Source organism: Ambystoma mexicanum, chromosome 8, assembly GCF_040938575.1.
Source record: "Ambystoma mexicanum isolate Mex_15411 chromosome 8, UKY_AmexF1_1, whole genome shotgun sequence".
In the NCBI taxonomy this organism is placed as follows: domain Eukaryota; kingdom Metazoa; phylum Chordata; class Amphibia; order Caudata; family Ambystomatidae; genus Ambystoma; species Ambystoma mexicanum.
The window spans coordinates 1529739294-1529759540 of NC_090929.1; the positions used below are offsets into that span (position 1 = coordinate 1529739294).

The 20247-nt window shown below is 44.6% G+C and overlaps 1 protein-coding gene across 1 annotated transcript in view; it reads left to right on the forward strand.

Moving 5' to 3' along the window:
- SORCS3 (sortilin related VPS10 domain containing receptor 3) overlaps positions 1–20247 on the forward strand; it is a 3021596-nt gene that overhangs the window by 2074003 nt on the left and 927346 nt on the right. The window contains exon 7 of the mRNA XM_069611752.1: positions 8011–8129. Within this exon, the coding sequence (XP_069467853.1) occupies positions 8011–8129 (119 nt within the window). The remainder of the gene's footprint in view (positions 1–8010; positions 8130–20247) is intronic.

Here is a 20247-nt window from a genome sequence, read left to right on the forward strand (position 1 = left end):
CGCACTTTTGAGTAAGAATAACGAGGCATGCTCTTAAAATCAGAAACATGTGAAATATTTTCCAACAAGACAAGACTTTGATGAAAACTGTATTGCTTAAAGGGTTGTATCACAAAGAGAATCGTTCAAGTGTTTAATTTGTTAATGACCCCCATGCAAATATGTGTTTGTGCAAAGAGGGTTTAGTGAAGTGCCAGGTGGTGATGTGCCATATCAATCAACATCCTTCAACAGAAGTAAATCCCAGTCTCTATCTGTATTCAACAACAACTCCCACATATTAGGCCAGTCTCCATTTCGTTTTGCATAATCACTCAAATGTAGCATCTGTTGGATTATTTCAACACCACTAAAAGTGAACCTAGTGATCACACTTATTTGTTTCACACTCCAGAGCCAAAGGAGTCAGTCCTCAGTGTCTGCACAAAGTCACAAAATATTTCGAAATAACATATCATTGACAACATGTGTTTCGGCCATTATACGAGGATATCTAACTATGTTCTTCTTTTTCATGCAACAAGGCCTTCATCAGGACAAAAAGACATTTAACATCATCAAATGTGCCCCTCATTGCTTCTCTTGATGACCTTTTTCAAAGCGTTCATCCTCCAAGTCTTCATTGATGCAGTCCTTTCAACACATATCTTATCAGGATTCTTTCACTCAGTATGGCTGCTATATCTGCCATCCCACTACAGGATTTGCTGTATGTGTCATATCTTTCTTTGGAACACTCTTCCTATCTATGTCAGACTCTATATCAGACTGAAAGATAATGTCCATCAATTCTGTAGTGTTCTCAGGATTCACCATTTACTAGGACTGCCTGTGGATCCAGAGGTCTGTTGATCACTGAATGCACAGGCTCAGTTCTCTACAGCAATACACGCCTTCTTTTTTTCTCATTCTGTACCTTCTGATTATTGTCACTACTGTTTGCTCTGTTAAACCCTCTCCCTGCAGTGCTCTGAAATGGATAGCAAATGGTGTGAGTGTTACACAACGGCTAAGATTCATGAACTCAAATACACAGCTCCACTGAAACAGAATTAATTTGTTGGTAAAATACTGAACACTGCTGGTGCAGAACTAGGTACCAATCTCACTGTTAACTTCGGACAAAAACAAACCTTGTTTTCTGGAAAAACAGGTGTACTTGTAGAGTGTGCACTCAACACCACAGTGGTATATTGGAACTGTAGACAGAGAACAGATGTCTATTGTTACTCAGGCCTATGACACCAATTTAATTAACCAAGGGTGAGTAGCGTGGTTAATGAATTTGCTGGGATTGGAAGCTCTAACAATGAACTCAAACACTGATCAGTGTAGTGAATGTATTAACAAGTCCATGGAGAGACAGATCCTTTGTGTCCATTTAAAAATAAATCTTTCTTATCTAATTCTCAATTACCCTAGTGTTGGCGGCAGTGCCTTGCTGATCATGGCCTTTGCCGATGATAACGTTCTCATTGCCCGCCCCCCAAATGCACTCCAAAGTTTGATCCAGGATAATGCAGATTTTATGAGTGCATTGGATCTGGAGATAAATACCTTGAAGTCTGCAGTGATGGGCTGAGTGAGGGATAGAAAGGTGATGGTCTGAATGCCAACAGTAAGATATTAATGTCCCCAGCACCCCTGTCATTGAAGTCATCTGTGGGTGTAGGTTGTGTCTGTGGGCCATCCCAAAAGTGTCTTGTCTGATTCAGAAACTCAGAGTGTACAGTATTGAAGTGTATTTATATGTTACTAGTATATTGCTCCCTTCTAAAGAAGGCTTTATAACTGACTGATACATAAATGAATAATTGTTTATGCAAGAAAGAGTGTAAGAGTTTATTTGAATACTTGTAACTGTGAATCTTTGTGCAACTCCACTACAGCTCACAATGGCATGTAATGGGGTGGTCATCCTGAGGGTTCAGGAATTTGACTTTGTGGGGAAGCGATTTTCACTGTGGTAACTGGTCTAGCTCACATACATAAACAGAACATTAAGATGAGACAATCTGTGGGGGGACTCTCACATTTTATATCCATTTGCCAGGGTCAACCCCTTTGTATGCATTTCAAGGTTAATGAGGCCCAGACAAAGGCAGCAACAGCCCATGGGGCATCACTGTGAGGTCATGCGAACCCATCGGATATGCAGATATTAGAAAACACATTTTTTAAGAGGTTGTCAAGTCTGCCAGGATCAGCCCCCAGTGTTTCACTTCATACTGAGCTGAGCGCTGGCTTTATGGAGCATACTTGGCATTTGCCTTCAATTCTTCATGGGCTTCGTACGTGGTCTAATGCCACTTTAACTCATATTTTTATTAACACTCTGCCACCCAGGGCGGATTGGCACACAATTCCTGTGCTATCATATATCAGTAGACAGTCACAGGTGAAAGCACCAACACTTCCCCCCCTCGTAGTTTAGTCCTTATTACACAAAGATATGATTATAAGAGATACTCTAGCATTGCAGTTAAAGAACAGCGTGTGCCCGAAGAACTGTGGGTTAATGCAAATGGATTGGTCACAGCTATCAGCTGTGTGGACTCTATGCACTATCTTATATTGAGCCAAAGGGAACCTGATCTTTGGCTGATCACCGGAGCTCGTTTTCATTGTCACTGCCAGCTGGAAAGGTTTTCCAGATGCTTTGAGCTGTCCATTGTGTGGGGATGCAGCTGAAGGTATTTTGCATCTGGTGATGGTTTGCCTCGTTTATGGCCTTATCAGGCAAGCTACAATTCTATCAGTGCTTAGACAGCTGAATTCTGGACAATGCCGTCCTGCTATAATTCATCTACTTTTAGCTCATTCGCTGTACGTGGCCTGGACTGTGTTGTCCTTCTTAAAAAAAAAGGCTTTGTATGTGAGAAATCTGTGGTCACTAACTCATTGTGAACTGATATGCTCTTTTAGAACAAAACTATTACTTTGTCTTACGTTGAATTGATTTTTGTGAAATGTGTTTTGCTAGTCTTCTTTTTCTTGTATGTATTGTTTTTTGCTGCTGTGTGTATTTTGTGTTTGTTTAATGGGTTATTTTATACCAATACAAATATTTGAATGGAAATGAAGGATTCAGTGCACGTATCAAATAGAAGCCAAAGATGCACGCTTCTCGCTCACTCAATATTTGCTGGTGTTTACTTCCCAATCAGCATCTTTCCTTGACACTCATGACAGGACCTTATCGTTATGAAATAACATAATGCCAGAACAATGTTCTTCAGCTGGGGGTCTCGCAAGGGCAACCTGTGAACACAGCTCGCGCAGCGCCTTCCACTTGTCAGCTCCTCAGCTTCTGCAGTCATGATTGAGGAAGCACTGAGGCCATCGATTGTGAGCGTTGTCTGCATGGAAAAGAAAACACTTGGAAGGAAGCAGACGCATCACTTCACTCGCCCCTTCTTTCCCGTCAGGAGATTAGTGAAGTGGTAAATATTAGCTTCAGGTGAGCGAGCTCAGCTGTCAGGAGAGCAAAGTAATGGCTCGCGTGGCCTCAGAGTTACTCAGAAACATTAATCACGGCTCTGCATCTGCTGGCCACTCCATGGCGGCATACTAATGAGTGCACACTAAATGCTATCGACTTCCATCCTTTGGCTCGCTCATTAGCTTAGCATGTCAGTAAGAAGGTAATTTCTTGAAACTTATTTCTGATCGGGAATGCTATAACCTACAGCCACCTTCAGTGATTGCTTAACACATTAATTAGTCAATTCATATTGAATACAAGTTATTTAAGTAACAAAAGAAAGGGTTGCTCAACGTTTTTGATAGGTTAACTAATAAAGGCATGTTCAGCTCTCACATTATATCATCTTTGAATCCCCCTTAATAGAGTCTTACATGGGATTGATATATGTGGCGGGATAATTTGTGCCACTGGCTAAACTGATCAACAGGCTACCTTTTGCCTTATATTGGTTTGCTTCCATGTGCCCCATTGTTTCTGTCTGCTCCAGTATAAGTGTGCGTCTCTGGGATTTTGGTGTGCCCAACTGCCATTGTGTTCCTTGCTATTATGTGTGCCCCTTAGGGTTTTGCTCTCTGATATCCAATGTGATTTACATTAACGGCTCATAGACATCACACCTTGGCCAGTAGCAAGTAGAGGTTTTCCGAGGAACCCTGTCAGTCCTCTGCCCTCTTTGGAACCCCGACTCTGCATTTCACACTGGAATCCTACTCACCCACTGTTTACTTGTATCCAATGCTGCATGATTTGTATATCTTCGACTCCTCCCGGTCTTACCTTATTCTCATATTAGTCTGCTGCCACTTGCTGTTGCGGCAGGAAATAGCACCCCACTCCTGATCTCTTCACTGTCCTTGATTTATTTTGCCAAATAGGATAAATCCGATTCTATTTTTGCTGATTTTTCCACCTTCTTTACTCCCAAAAAAGCAGCGATCGAACCCTGCACCCTCAAACCTCCCTGTATGTACCATACCCAAACCTACCACATTTGTGGTAAACAATGGTGGTACAATAATTGGTAAAACAATTTGCCGAATTGCCAATCTGCAAAAGTGAGGAATACCTCCACTACAGGGTGCCTCAGGATATATCCTCACATGTACGTTGCTTGGTGGGTACCACTACCAAGATGCCATCCTGGCCACACTGTGTGTATTCTCCAAGTTGAACACTAGGCCCACAAGTCATCTCCCCGGATTAACCTTCTATGCTTACACAATCTTTACTCATACGAACTACTCCATTCACACACAGCAACGGAATAATCCTCCCCAACAGGTAACAGACAAGAGAATGCTACACGTCAACAATGAACGTGCACATCACTATGCAGGAGAATGCATTCTAGCTCAGCTGGCAAGCAAGGCTCCTGTCTACACGCACACGCCTCTTTGCTCCCGAAAATACCCAAACCCAGAGTTTAGCGTACACATTTGAACACATTGACACAACAGCAAAGATACCATGCATAGCCCCCCTTTTTTCACTAACCTAATTCACCCACCTGTCCTTCAGACCGTGAACATGGGAGCGGTGCAAGTAAGCGCTTTGGATTAAGGCGCTATATAAATAACACATCATTATCATTATGAATTCAAATAATATGTTTTTTTTTTTAAGCATACGAATATCTGGCAGCAGGTAGGCCGGCAGTCTAGCTGTCTAGATCCTGCTCTCTAATTGATATCCTGTTAAATGGTGTTACTGGACTAGTAAACGTGGCAGAAGTCTCCTCTCGAATGATCTCAGACAAGGAGTCGTGGAGCAGAGCATAATGTAACAAGAAGCAACACAAAAAGCTAGGCAGAAGTGTCACAACTATAGTAGCTGCAATGTCTACCCAGATGCTATGAAGCTAAAGGTGGAGCAATTGGTTGATAGCTGCAATTAACGTAAAGCGTTGACTATTGCCTTGACAACTACATTATGCAGGCTTGCTCTTTACTGCAATGTCATTCTGTGTTTATTTACCGTTGAATTGTTTTGGTGCCTGTCATGTTGCTTACTTCTTATAGGTGCCATCTATAGTTAGGTCCTTTTTACTGTGGTTTACCACTTCTGCGGTGTGCAGGGCATGGCTAGGCGCTAACCTTCCCTCGTGCAACACAGAGGGGCTGCCGGCGCCCCGCCCCCCCAGACGTGCATATAATTGATTGGGGCCACTGTTTCTTACTTTACTTTTCCCTCAGCCTCTCTCTCATCTAGTATATGGTATTGTGGCACAGGGTGGAGTGTGCAGCGGTGCAGGACTCCCATGACTCCTTCAATAATGCAGGCTGTGGCCTGAAGCATCATCCGCTTACCTGTGGAAGCCCATTGGGCTGTCCCTCTTCTGACTGCTGCCTGCACTTGAGGGCCGGGGACAAGGGTGGGTTTGCCCTGAAGAAGGAAGTTAAGCAAGCAGAGGTATGACAAGTGGCCGAGTGTTGCTTACCTCAACCAGCTTGGCCTCCCACGGGGCTTGTTTGCTCTGATGGTGGAACAGAGAGAGGGGTGTACCCAAATGGAACCCATACCAACATTATTTTTGGGACATGTTAACTTCTGTCCCAATTACATTCATGAGGACTGTTGATGCCTGAGTTGGGAGCGTCTTGACTCCCAAAGTAAGCACACAGTGCTTTCCGGAACCGCACTGGATATGATGGATTCAATGCTGAACTGCACTGCGCTGCTTCCACATACTACAGGCTAGCTACACACTCAGGAAGGGTTTGTGGTGGATTGGGGATGTGAGGTAAGGGAGTGGTGCTAGCTGCCTGGTCTACGGTCAGCAAAACCATGGCAGGAGCAGAATCTCTTATTAAAAAGTAGAGATCATCTTTGTTTTGCCCAAAACATGTACTTTTTCTAATACGGTTGTGCTATGAATCCAACCATTGCACCCCTCTTCATGAACACGTCTTCCCTTTTTACATTTCTCACACTACAACAGCGGCAGGACATGTTAGGTGTAAGTTAAGAACCAGTTCAGAGGTTAAGATGCTTGAATAACTTCAGTTATTACCATTTCAGCGCTTTTTGCCGCAGTCGTTTTCCTTGATTCCTATATATCAAAGGTTTGGCCAAGGGGCTGATCTAGCTAAACTATGGGTAAACAGGTGCCTTCCACCAGTTGTTCCAACACATTCTGTTCTGACTGTGGCCAGTATTACATCATATTACATATTCCTGCTCCTCCCTGCAAGGTAAAAAACCTCAGGGTCATCTTCGACTCCACACTCTCCTTGTCTCCTCACATATCTGATGTCTCTAAGAAGTCACACTACCAGCTGCACCTCCTCAGATGTATTCTTCCTTTCCTCTCCTTCCCCCAGAAGCTCACTGTCTCCCGAGCCCTGGTTCTCTTGAAGCTGGACTACTGTAACAGCCTCTATCTAAATCTGCCTGCCTCTACACTCCGCCCTCTGCAACTTATCCAGAACAGGACTGCGAGACTTGTCCTTGGCCTCAAGCCCAGGGACCGTATCTCTCCAGGACTGAAATCTCTACACTGGCTCCCAGTGGCTGCGAGGATTAAGTTCAAAACCCTCTGCATTGTCCACAAGGCCTTCTGGGGCCTGGGGCCTAAATACCTTCAACTCTCTCTTCCTAAATATCTTCCTTCTCAAGCTCTTCGCTCATCCGCCTCCAACTCCCTCAGGGTCAGCCGATTTTCCAAGCAACGAGTTGGGGGTAGATCTCTCTCCGCGGCAGGGGCCTCCCTCTGGAACAGCCTTCCTGCCTCTCTAAAACTTGAGGAGAACCATCTCCGGTTCTGGAAGCACCTCAAAACCTTCCTCTTTGCTTCTGCTTTCTCTCCCCATCTCCCCTGCTAATTCTTGACTGAAACTGCACTGAATCTGCAACTGGGCCACTCTCACCGATCTCGGTTCTTGGCCCAGCCACTCTCCACTTGCACTGCCTACCTGGCAAACTCTGCACTGCGGGACTGTCTCTGTATCCCTACAGCCCCCTTCCCAGCACTTGTCTGCACTTACCTTGCACTTGCCACCAGCTGGCCCTATTATTTATCTATTATTCTATCCTGTACTGCACTTTTCCCCCCTCCCTTTCCCCTAGCACTTTCCCTTCCCCTCTCTACCCAAGCACTTGTGCGATCTGAATGACACCTGGCCTAATAGGATCGTTGTCTGTCTTCCCTTTGTTCCCCCCTCCCTGCCTCGTCGTGCCTTGAAACACTTGTGTATAGGCGCTTTACAAATGCCATATCATATCATATCATATCTTGCCATATGGACCACCACCTGTAATATTTAGGTTGTGGGGGATTCTGCATGCTGTTGGTGGGGTCTCATGCTCGTAAACATAATTATTTGCTGATCTCGCCCCCCTCTAATGATGTATCTACAAGGTTATTGTTGTGCCTTGAAACACTTGTGTATATGAGCGTTATAAATGTCACATCAACTCATAGATCTGCCAGGTTATTAATCAGGTTGAGAACACTCCTATGTATCTTTGAATTGATCTATATGTTTATACATGTATACGCATTGATATGGATGCTCGTGTTTCAGATGCGCACTACCTGACCTGCAGGATTCAAGAATGCTCGGAAACTATCAAGAGTGGCCCATTTTCCCGGCCCATTGACATCAGCTCGTTGGTGGTGCAGGATGAATACATCTTCATTCAGGTACAGAACGTGAGACAGATGCTGCTGCTGCTTGGCACTTGCTTTTTTAAAAATATTGACATGTGACTGGAAACGCAAATGATAGATGCGTGTCCCTTTATTAGGGCTACGGAGATGTGAGCAAGAAGAAGGGCCGCCATTTGAAAAAGAGAGCGCAAAGGAAACGCCCACAGTAATATAAATATCAGTGGTAGAGATGCCTGGCTCCCCACATGAGAATGGTGTGTGGATGGCTGCCAGGGGACGCTGTGCATAGCCAGGGCAAACTCAAGCTCTGTGTTATCCTTAAGGGCATTTTCCCCTCAAGGAAGCTCCTCTGGGATAAACCTACGTTCTTGGCTCTATGATATTCTGAGAAGGTGAAATGAATTACCCAGTGGTCGAAGTGTACGAAGATAAGTAGTGGGACTATGTTCCCTGCTGGCCGGCACCAGGTCCCCACAATCCCCATTGCACGCTCCCTCCCAAGCGCAATCCAATCTCCCAAACACGCTTGGTGTAAGTGCCAAGCTATTATGCAAGTCTATGCAAAAAGGATGAGCATACTCGTCCTTGGCACTTAAGGGGTTAAGGGAAACTTCATTGCAGTGCAGGTTTCAACTTCTTCCTATACTCTTCTTTTAAAGCGAAGCCATTCCAGAACAGTTTATTTTTTAAATAAAAGTATGGGAAAGGTAAAACATAATTAAAAAAAGTAGAGGAGCACCGCTCCCAAAAGCTCCGGTCCACTTCGACCACTGGAATTACCAGACAAGATGCTTTGCTTGGGAAACGATGGGGAAAAAATACAGCACTTATACAATGTTCTCTGCTTAACAATTAGGCTGCTTCAAATACAGGGAGTACAATAATTGAAAAGCATTTAAGTCGTAATCGGTGAAGTTGTATGTTAAGGCGTGCGCGGACGCCAGTTAGTAATCAAGTACATGTTATTGTATGTGTTTTAATGAGTTTTCTATTTGAATGTTCTCCTCTGATATGAATGTACAGAATATCCTGTAGTGATCTATAACACCATAGTCCAGATTTTTCAACAGACACCAGTTGGAGTCCTGAGTGCCACAGTCCACATAAATACACCTTTGCTGCATTCAAATAATCATTTCCATTCTGAAAACCATGTCAAACTGGACTGTATATCCGGTGATTACAACTGCGATGCAAATTTAAATAGCAGATGTCCTTAAGTAGTAGAATAGCTCGCTTATTCTACATAGAATATCATTTGGGATGTAATATAACCAGATTTTAGCGTAAAGGCAGTTTTTCGCATGCCTGCGTGAACTAATTCTTAGGTAAATCAAACAGTACGAATTTCAGGGGGGGACTTGAAACAATTTGAGGGTGTGATATGGGATACCAATGAGGTTCTTGCAAGAAAGGGCGGGGCACTCCCATCCCCCACAGTGTCGACAACATTCCCTACTGCCCTTAGGGGGTAAATAAGGAGCACAAATGTCAGAGGAATGTTTTAGGACTTTCACTGATTCTGCCCTAAAAATAAAAAAATAAACAGTTTTTCTCTCTGGGGTGGTGCTGTGGCAGCAAGGCGGTAGCCTAGTTGTACGGTGAAGGAGAGTGATAGATGTGCCGCGGGCCTCATTACAAGTACGATGGTGTGGGCAATAACGGCAGTAAATTCCGTTACCATTTCTTTACCAGCACATTACCGCACCACTGTTTGGTGGTAGGAAGGAACATTTGCCTCCAGAAAAAAGTTGGAGGTACAAGTTCCTCCTTAGCGTAAACATCTGTGGATTTACCGCTCGGTATTTACACCAGTGGTAAATCTGCCAAAAATACCCATGGAGTTCAATGGACTCCAAAAATGGAGAATTAGCACCACTTGTCATCACGTTGGACCAAGTGGCAATAAAAGTAATCGAGTTTGGTGGTACTTTGGCTGATTTACCACTGAGTTACCACTGAACTCTTAATAAGGCCCTTTGCCTTCTTGATTGTTCTAGGTTCATCCCCACCCCCAGTGTTACATGTGAATATTCACAGGCCACTGAACTTTTGTAGTGTTGACCCTCGAACAATTACTGACCACTTTTGGGGGTTTTAGCCAGCTTGAGTGTTTAGGACGAGTTGTGCTTCTTTTAAAATGTCTTTCTTTAAAACAATAGATTTTATTATTTTTCTTTGAATGATGAGATTTGGACTTCCAATCGTAGTTTGTAGAATGTACTACTACTATCACTACATGACTATGTTTCGTACTTGCACTCCCTCAGGACTCAACTCACACACAGCAGTGCAGTAAACTGCTGAAGAATGATACAAGCAGGCAACCGTGCTGACATGTTCATGTATTAACTGCATTATTGACACTGGAGTTGGCCACTAATGTGCTGGCTCTTGTTGAAAATGTTATCGCTTATTATTATTATGTCACACTTATTGGTTGTCAAAAGATTTGTATATGATGAACAAAACAATGTACATCAGATATAAACAATTGCACATTCAGAGCAAAATCTCAAAATTGTTCGCATAAGCATTTCTATTTAGTAAGCAAATTCCTGAAAGCTCGAATTCTGCTCTCATCTACAACAAAAATGGTATTATGTACATGGTGGTGGCCTCGTTAGGGGCTCTTTCCAATGACACTGGCACTTTTTAGTGTTTTTTTTTTGTTTTTGTTTTGTGCTGCACCGAAAACATTTATCTATCTTTTTATCACCGAATATCTGTTATACTTTGTTATGTTGTGTTGTTTCATACTTTTTTCTGTGATCTCATGTTATTGAATTGTAAATTGTGCTCTACTGCCATTTCATGGCACCTTGTTACTCTGGTGATCGGCAAAAAGAGCGGCTGGGATTTTTTCAGTGGAGAGAGATGGACATTGCTAACATAGCTTTGTCCTTGTGTTGATGTGTGCACTTCAGAATCACTGAATGAGTGTGCACAGGTCTTTTTCTAGTTGGTTAATCTCAGGAACACTTGAGGTTTAAGTTTCCAGAGGTGGTTGTCAGGAGCCCTTTGCGCATGGATGTTTTGGTGAGCACTGTGATAAATAAAATGGTTACAGAGGTTTAACGTTCTGATGCTTGATATGTGTTGGGAGGGAGGTTCAACTACCATGTGTTGGTATCTTATTTGGCATGTATGTTATACGATATAACTTGGAACTTGATCGTTTTTGTGCTCTGATGAGACTCCAATGCGGTATTCATCACATTTGAATGTGACACCATCTTGGTAATGGTGCATCTCAGTAGGGCAAGTGTGATGCATATTGTATTGTATTGTAGTTGTCATATATGTAGCACCTGTTACCATTATTATAATCTCAATGCGCTGGTGGTAGGAATGCCCTTGGGGGCCGTAGTCCAGACTGTTTGAGGTCACGGAATAGGATTAGAATGCGTGTGTGCATTTGGTCAAAAAAGGTTTTAGCAGTGCTGGCCATGCTCCGGTAGAGAGCAACCCTTGAGCTCAGGGATATGGATGGGTGCTAAGAGGAGTCAGGAGATGGTGTGAGTGCTGGAGCCTCGCTATGTGTTCAGCATGCCCAAATCTGTCATAGGTCTTCACTGCATACTGATGTCGGAGGTGTTGAGGTGTAATCTGTTGTAAGCAGGTGAAAAATAATGTGACCAGCACAACCATATTTGTGCTGGTAGCTATGCCTGCGAACAGTGGAGTGGTGCGTTTTACGCATGTAGCAGATTTGGTGGTGATTTGTTGTATGTGTGCCCAATCAGGTGGTGTCTTCCTCTGCCAGGGTTCAGGGAGTTTAGGAGAGGGATAGAGTTTAGATGTAGGATAGATAGCATCCAGTGAAGAAATAAGGGAAGATGACAAGGAAATAGCAGCCTTGACAGCAGATAAGACAGCAAAGGAAGTATGTGAAGGAAGTTCAGCAGTATATGATGAAACAAACAGAGGAGTATTAAAAGTGCGCACATTTCACCTATAGTATGACGTTGTATTGGGGGGAAGGAGAATCAGATACCAGTGGTGCAGGAAAAATGATGAAAGAAAAAAGATGATGTTTAGAGGGATAGACTTGAAGTGCAGACACTGAAGATGTAGAAAGGGAAGAAGTGAAAATAAGATTTAGATAAGAACCCGACACATGCAAGCAAGGAGTAGAAAGGGGAGAAAGAACAGAAGAATCAAGAATTGAAAGAAATGGAAGGTTTGCATGTTTAGAGGACAGATGGAGATTGAAAGTGTTGACATAGTCTAGGCGGAAGATGAGGATGACCAGTATTTTGGAGACTCTTTGAGGATAGGGGAGATAGGGAAATATTTGCTGTAGGATGTATAAGTTGAAGTGGCAGGTTCTGGATACAGAGTTGATGTGTTTGGAGAGAGTAACCTCTGTGTACATGCTGCATCCACGATTTTTAATTGAGGTGGAGGTGGTAGGTGCGGCTCCCAGGGCTTTTGGCCATGGTAAAGGTTGGGCAATCAGAGCAGTTTTGCTGCATATTAGGATTTCTGATTTGCCCATGTTGAGAATGATTATAACTTGCAAGAACACATATTGATTGATACTTACAAACTCAGTCTCTGGACTGTGAATACTTGGATATTATTAGGATCATGTATATGCTGAGGTTATGATTTTTTGTCGACTATAAATGAATGCAGATTATATATATATTGACTAAAAAACTTTGTTAAAGGGACGTTATGGATAAGTTGCACTTCCAAAAAGTTTTGAAATTCAATGAAAAACATGTTGTTAAAGGGATGTTATGGTTAAAAGTAAAAGATAAAAACCTTGTGCCACCACTGTGACAATCACTGTTTACTGCTAAGACTAAATCCCAGGACATCACTAATGACATCACAAATGTCATTGATGACATCACTCATGACATCAAATTTCTGGGCTACTTGTTTTTGTTCACTGACAATCAGGGCCCGATTCTTAACTTGGCGCTGTGAACTTGCTAAAACAATTGAACCTTATACTTTGTACCATGCGTGGCTGTGCTCCGCTAGGAACCGAACATTCAACAGTGCCGACCTACACTCAGAATGGAAACTGACACACAGGCATTACAAATATTTTTGAAAAACATATGAATTGTTTGCTACCATTCACCAATGAGGCCAACATTTCAACTGATTTACTTTGTTCTTCTGGAGAACTTCACAGTCTCCTAGTGACTTTCACAGTCAGGCCAGACCACCTGTCAGCTCAGCCCATCTCCTGTTCACACAGCAACTCAAAACCAACATCATACTAAAGTGAAATAGCCATTAGTGCATTGATTATATCCATGGACAACCACTACGACCGCGGACATGATGAACACATCAGGGGCGCCTGCCACCTGAACAAATACAGTATTTCATCAATCTCTTACTCCACAACCCTCCCCAAGCACTTCTGCACACCAACACACTCCCCAAAATTGCATTTTACCTCTGTCCGCCGCCATGCTGTCGGCAAATCCAAGATGACGGGCGCATCGAAACAATGTGGCGCACCTCACGCCTCACCCCAGCCAATCAGAGAACCTGTTGCCTGTCTGCGGACATGACACAAGCAAAGTAGCCAATCGGTGTCTTGTCTGCAGAGTGGGCCATATATTTTTTTAAAAAGTTTGGTGAGGATTCGTCCAGGGGGAGTGAAGTTATAAGCCGCCCAAAAAGTGCTCTTCCTATGCGATTAGCAACTTAACCATAACTACATGGCCACTACCTGTGTAATATATATATATATATATATATATATATATATATATATATATATATATATATATATATATATATATATATATTCAGTAAAAAAAGTTTGTTAAAGGGACGTTATGGTTAAGTTGCGCTACTAAAAACCTATGAAATTCAATGAAAAAACTTTGTTAAAGGGACGTGATGGTTCCAAGTAAAACCGAAAAACCCCTGAAATTCGCCAGTTATGGTAAGCTAAGCAACCATAACTCGAGCCACCACCGTGCACTGCTAAGACTAACACCCACAACATCAAAGATGACATCACAAATGTCATTGATGACATCACTGATGACATCACATGCCTGTCTCCCTCTTTTTTCAGTTACTGACACATCTAGGACACATGGTTTTCTTCAGTAACAGTCAGGAACTAAAAATTGTAAACGTACTATATTTGTAGACTTATCCTTCAAGTATGTTCTTACAGTAATTCTCTTAGGGTCCAGTCATATCATATGAAACATATACATAGGGGAAGACACAAGCTTGAAAGACAGCAATACTTTCTATGCATGAAAAGAATCAGTAGAGTTATCAGCACTTTCTGATAGTTCTGTTGTTTTTTATTACTATGCTATACTTTCCCTGTATATGTTCATATTTGTAGATATTGTACTCACACTACTTTCCGTAGGGTCCAGTCACATCATCTGATACATATACATAGGGTAAATAGAAGCTTTGCAACAGAGCAATCATTTATTAGCATAAAGATAATCATTTAGGTTATGAATTGTTTCTGCTACTACTTCTGCTTTTTTGCTTACTTCACTTTCTCTGTATATACACATATTTGTATGCGTTATTGTGTCTTCATTACGAGCATCCCGGTAACAGCGTGTCCATCACCGGCATGCCGGAACGTGCGAGTCCGTTCCCGTATGAACCCGCTAACAGCGGGTGATTACGAGTGCGCGAGAACGCGCGTTACCCCATGCCGGTAGTGGCAAAACCGCCATGCCGGTAACGGGCCACCAACCCCCCTATACCGGCATTGCGGGTACCGCCCATTCCGTAATCACGTCATAACAACCATTAAACACCGGCACGGTAAAACCGGCACGGTATTACCGTGGTCGCAAAAAAGGACCCGGAAATTACATCATCGCGCAGGAACGGGAAATGAGACGGCGGCCATCTTTAAAAACACAATCCATTGCCATCCTCCATAACCACCACTACACTTGTGTTATTGTGTGCCACAACTGAAGTAGGATGTCGAAGGCCACACAATCAGAAGCACAGACCTCAAGCATGCGGCCCAAACCAGAAAAAAAGAGATCTGGCAGGAGGTCGCTCACAGGGTGTCGGCAGTGGGGAGCACCCTAAGTAGTGTACGTGACTGCCGAAAGCGCTGGGACGACCTCCGCCTCTGGGTTAGGAAGATCCTGGCGGAGAACAGGAGGGCCGCAATGGCGACAGGCGGTGGCACACACTCCCCTGTGAAGCTCACCGCATGGGAGGAGACCGCAAGTGCTTTCATTGACCCGGAATCCATAGAGGTAATAGGAGACCAGGAGGTTGGCGCTGCAACTACCACAGAGGAAGGTGAGTGAACCATCACATCCACGTATACCAAAACATGATGTGGCACACATGATGTGGAAGTTAGAGTAGGCAGGGCAATGCATGTTCCAAGGCTACATCAACACATCCATAAAATAATGAGTGCCACACCCTGCACCACATGCATGCTGAGAGAAAATCCCAATCCCAACAGAGGTGCAACTTGACCCAACTATGCCCATGGGACCCACCACACAGACACCAAACCAATGCTATGCCACCAGCCATGCATTGATTGCCAACATGTCCCCTCAGTACACCAAATGCCACACACCAGACATGAAATGATGCCTGAATGTATGAACATATCACACCGCAATACATCATAGCTGCCATTTGACAATATCACTGATGACCTGCATCTCTTCTATCTCCCAGGCACCGATGAGGAAGGTGGAACACAGGACAGGGGTACAAGTACATCCAGTGCACACAAAGGGACCAGGGCCACTGCCACCCCCCCATCCAAGAAAATTCCTGCAGCAACACCCAGTGTGCCACGCAAGGCATCAACCCTGCAGGGGGCACCTGCAGCGACAGAACAGCAGCAGGCACCCACAACAGTGGGAGCCGTTCTGCTGGCCACCACGGATGTTTTGTCCACAGAGGTGGATGATGAGGCTGGAATCATGCCTGGACAGTCACCCCAAGGCCCATTGCCAGCCCCCCCCACCTGCGGAGTCTGAGAACCTGGACGATCCGTGTCTCCATGACTCTGACCTTAGAGAATCAGACATTGGGATCTTCGAGGAGGACAGTGCCCAGGACGAGGACCCCATGCAGGTGCTTTCCACCACTCTGCCAGCCACCACCCTGCCAGCCACCACCCTGCCTTCCAGCACCCTGCCTTCCACCACCCTGCCAGCCACCACCCTGCCAGCCACCACCCTGCCAGCCACCAGTACACCTGCGGCCGACAACTCCTTCAAGACTCGCCTGGAATGGGTAGAGGCCCGCCAAGAGTCAATGCTGCAAATCATGCGTCAACAGGTCGACGCTGGGAATGAGGCCATGAGGGCCATAGCCACAGCCATTGTAGCCAATACAGCTTCTGTGGAGGCATCTACGTGTGCATTCAGGGAGTGCATGGGGTCACTGACACAGGCCCTTCTTGCAAACATCCCGCAAATGCAGCGGCCACACCTTGGCCCAGCCATGGAACTGACAATAGACAACTCCATTACAACAACCCCTTCCACGTCGGTGCAATCGAGCCCTGTGCGTTTAACGTTGAGGAGCGCATGGCACTCGGCCCTTGCACCCCCAGACCCAAAAGTCTCAAAGAAATAACAGTATGGGCAATGACAATGTGAAGAACTACATTGGTGAAAGGAACACTGTTTGTTGCACACATGGGGTCATTTGGGATTTGTGGGGTGGGTGAGGAAGTTTGTTGGGGTATTTACTGGGGTTTGTCGGGTGGGTGAGGGAGTTTGTTGGGGGGTCTGGGGGGGGTGGGCACATTTTTGCTGTTTTAAAGAATACACAATTGTGAGAAGAAAAATCCATGGCTGGACATTGTTATTTTTCATGTGCATCCATTTAATGTGTTACGGTGTTCAGTGCCCAACTCCCAACATTCCCTGTGTGCATGTTCACATTGGCCCAGTGTCTGACTGACACAAGTCTTTCATAGTCCCTGTGTTTCAGAGGTATACTTGAATTTGTGCTTGCCGCACAGCATGGCCATCCCATGCATCACGTACTGGCAGCGGGCTACTTCAACTCCTTCTCCATCCTCATCATCCGCACCCGGCCCATGCATGTCAATGTCAGGTGACAATGGTACATTTCTCCGGACGCACATGTCGTGCAGCATGACACAGGCCATGGTGATCTTTGCCACCTTCTCAGGCCTATATAGGAGTGCCCCACCAGACCTGCTGAGGCAGCGGAACCGCCCCTTCGACAGGCCAAAGGTCTGCTCAATGACAACATGGGTACGGGTGTGCACACGATTGTACTCCTCCTCATGGCCGTTCTGCGGGTTAGGCACGGCCTCAAGGGATATCCTCCATCACCTGCTAGCAGATTCAAATAGGTGTGTGTCACTCTGAACTCCCGTAAATCAGGGAGCACAGTCATGCCACCAGCTATTTGGTGTGGCCATGCACATGTCCCTGTAAGCATGAATAAATGTTAGCTAGGTGCAATCTGTACTGTCATGAGGTGTGGTAGTCTGGTTGGCATTCAATAGATGATGCAGGGTGTAATCATGCATGCTGAGGCAGATATGCTGTGGTAGTGCAACAAAGTTTTGACTCCAATTCATGCTGTTCATTATTTACTATGCATGGGCACACTGCCCACATACCCACACTTGCCGCCCTGTTCATTCATGCATTGCTTGCCATCACCATGATGGCCTGGTTGTGCCTCTTACTTGTTCTCACTGATGTGCATTATTTGTGATCTGTGGCCCAGTGAAGTGTCATCTACCGTTTGACTGGTTCAGGTCAGGAGTGTTTGGCTCTGCATGCATTCTCCAATCACTGGCTATTCCCACCCAGGTGCAGTATTGCCCCCCCTCATGCATCCCCACACATCAGTACCCCAAAGCACTGCCATGGGACTGTTGTGCAACTCACCAAGCAGCTAGGCATGTGGTCCAGCATGTCGCTCCATTTGATGGGGTACCGTGGGTTTACCCAGTAACATGGCATCATGTGTTGATCCAGGAAATCGGGCGCAGCAATGGGTGATGATCTTCCTGGAGTCATATACCATTTGCACATTGATGGAGTGGTATTGTTTGCGATTGTGGTACACGGCCTCTATGGCATGGGGACTATCAATTCCACATGGGTGCAGTCGATGGCACCGACACAATTGGGCATGCCTGCCAGTGCCTGGGAGCCTACTTTGGTTTCGGCTATCTCCTGGGCAGTCCGTGGTAGGGATATGTGGGTGCTTGCGTGCTTCAGGAGGGCATCCAGCACTTGGTACAGCATTCGTGAAAATAGTGGTTGTGAAATGCCATGCAGCTGGCCCAGTGTGTGTTGGTAGGTGCCTGTGGCCAGGAAGTGTGGCACAGACACCACCTTTACTAGTGGGGTGATGGCAGTGCATATTTGTATGTGGCTGGCAATGTCGTTCTGTATCATGTGAACTATGGTGGTGATGGTGTCACGGTCCAACTGGTACAAGGTGTGGATCTGCTCTGGGGAAAGGTTAAATGGGCTGGGTCTGGTGTGAGATATTGCTGGCTGCCTACGAGGCTCTGGTGGCTGTGCTGGTGGTAATGGATGGGCCTGTCTCAACCTCCTTCTCCTCCTGTGTCTCCTCTGTGCTGCCTGTTCTTGCTGCTGTTGTTGATGTTGTTGCAGTTGTTGCTGTAGTTGTATCAGTATAGACAGGTCCTCCTGCGCCATGTTTGCAAATGCTAGTGATGGCATTTTGGTGTAGGAAGGGGTGTGGTGTTTAGTTGTGCTCCTTTTGTACTGGGCAACTCTGCATTGACTTCACCGGGGGTGGTTGTGGTGTGTGGGTGTGCTCAGTTCATACTGGTGCAGCCTCCTTTGACTCCACCTTTGGGGATTGTGTGCACCTGTGGCAGCTGCCTTGTATCTTGCTTGCTGTTTGCGGGTGGTCCACGATGCCTGTTTTGCCAGCATCATGCACCCCGTTATACCGGGTTCGCGATGCCGGTATTTGCATGTTTGCGTGGGTTGTAATTACCCCCTATTACCGGCATGCCGGTATGTACCACCTGAAGAGGCGTGTGTACGCGCCTATGCCGCTATTAGTGGCACCGTTGTTTGGTATGCCACTAATACCGGGGTTCCAGGTGGGAATGCTACATAACGATGAATGATGCCGGTATTTACATACCGCCATCGTTTTTCCCTTACCGGCATACCTCATAATGAGAATGTGTTTTGTCTGTAATAATGCAATTATGTAATACGTGGGTTTTATTAGCTACTTATTACATATTTCACAGTACACAAAACTCTAATAAGAAAACATTTATCATTTCATTATTCAACTTATCAACATTATGAATATTATATCTTCATCATGTATGCTCCACACAATGCCTAGGTTTATGCATGAATAGCTTAGTATACTCGCTTAATGCACTAATTAGCTCATGATATTTATTCCAATGATCCTTGACACTTTTTTCTCAACATTATAATAAGAATGCCTTATACAGACATTTCATGAAAAGTAAATTCATATGTGATGTCATCAGTGATGTCATCAATGACATTTGTGATGTCATCTTTGATGTCGTGGGTGTTAGTCTTAGCAGTGCACGGTGGTGGCGCGAGTTATGGTTGCTTAGCTTACCATAACTGGTGAATTTCAGGGGTTTTTCGGTTGTACTTGGAACCATAACGTCCCTTTAACAAAGTTTTTTCATTGAATTTCATAGGTTTTTATTAGCGCAACTTAACCATAACGTCCCTTTAACAAAGATTTTTTTACTGAATTTCATAGGTTTTTAGTAGCGCAACTTAACATTAATGTACAAGTAACATAGGACATACTGAACCCCCTCTACTGAATTTGATGTCCGCAAACCCTTTTAATGTCCGCGGACAGATGTGGACAACAGCACCACTACCCAAAAAGTCTGGGGGGTATGTTTAATTGTTATATCATAACATATGAACATTTTACAAATTCACAAACCAGCACACATACACATTATATGTAGTAATAAATAAGAATCGTAACCCATATATATATAACACACTAACCATTCATTTAAATGCAATATGTTCTAAAATGGAATATACCAAAAGAAGAAAGATAGTCTTCGAACATGATTACCTCACAGAAACTCCACAACTAAGAGCAATAGCAGATCTACAGACCACTCAGAACACACCTTACCAGA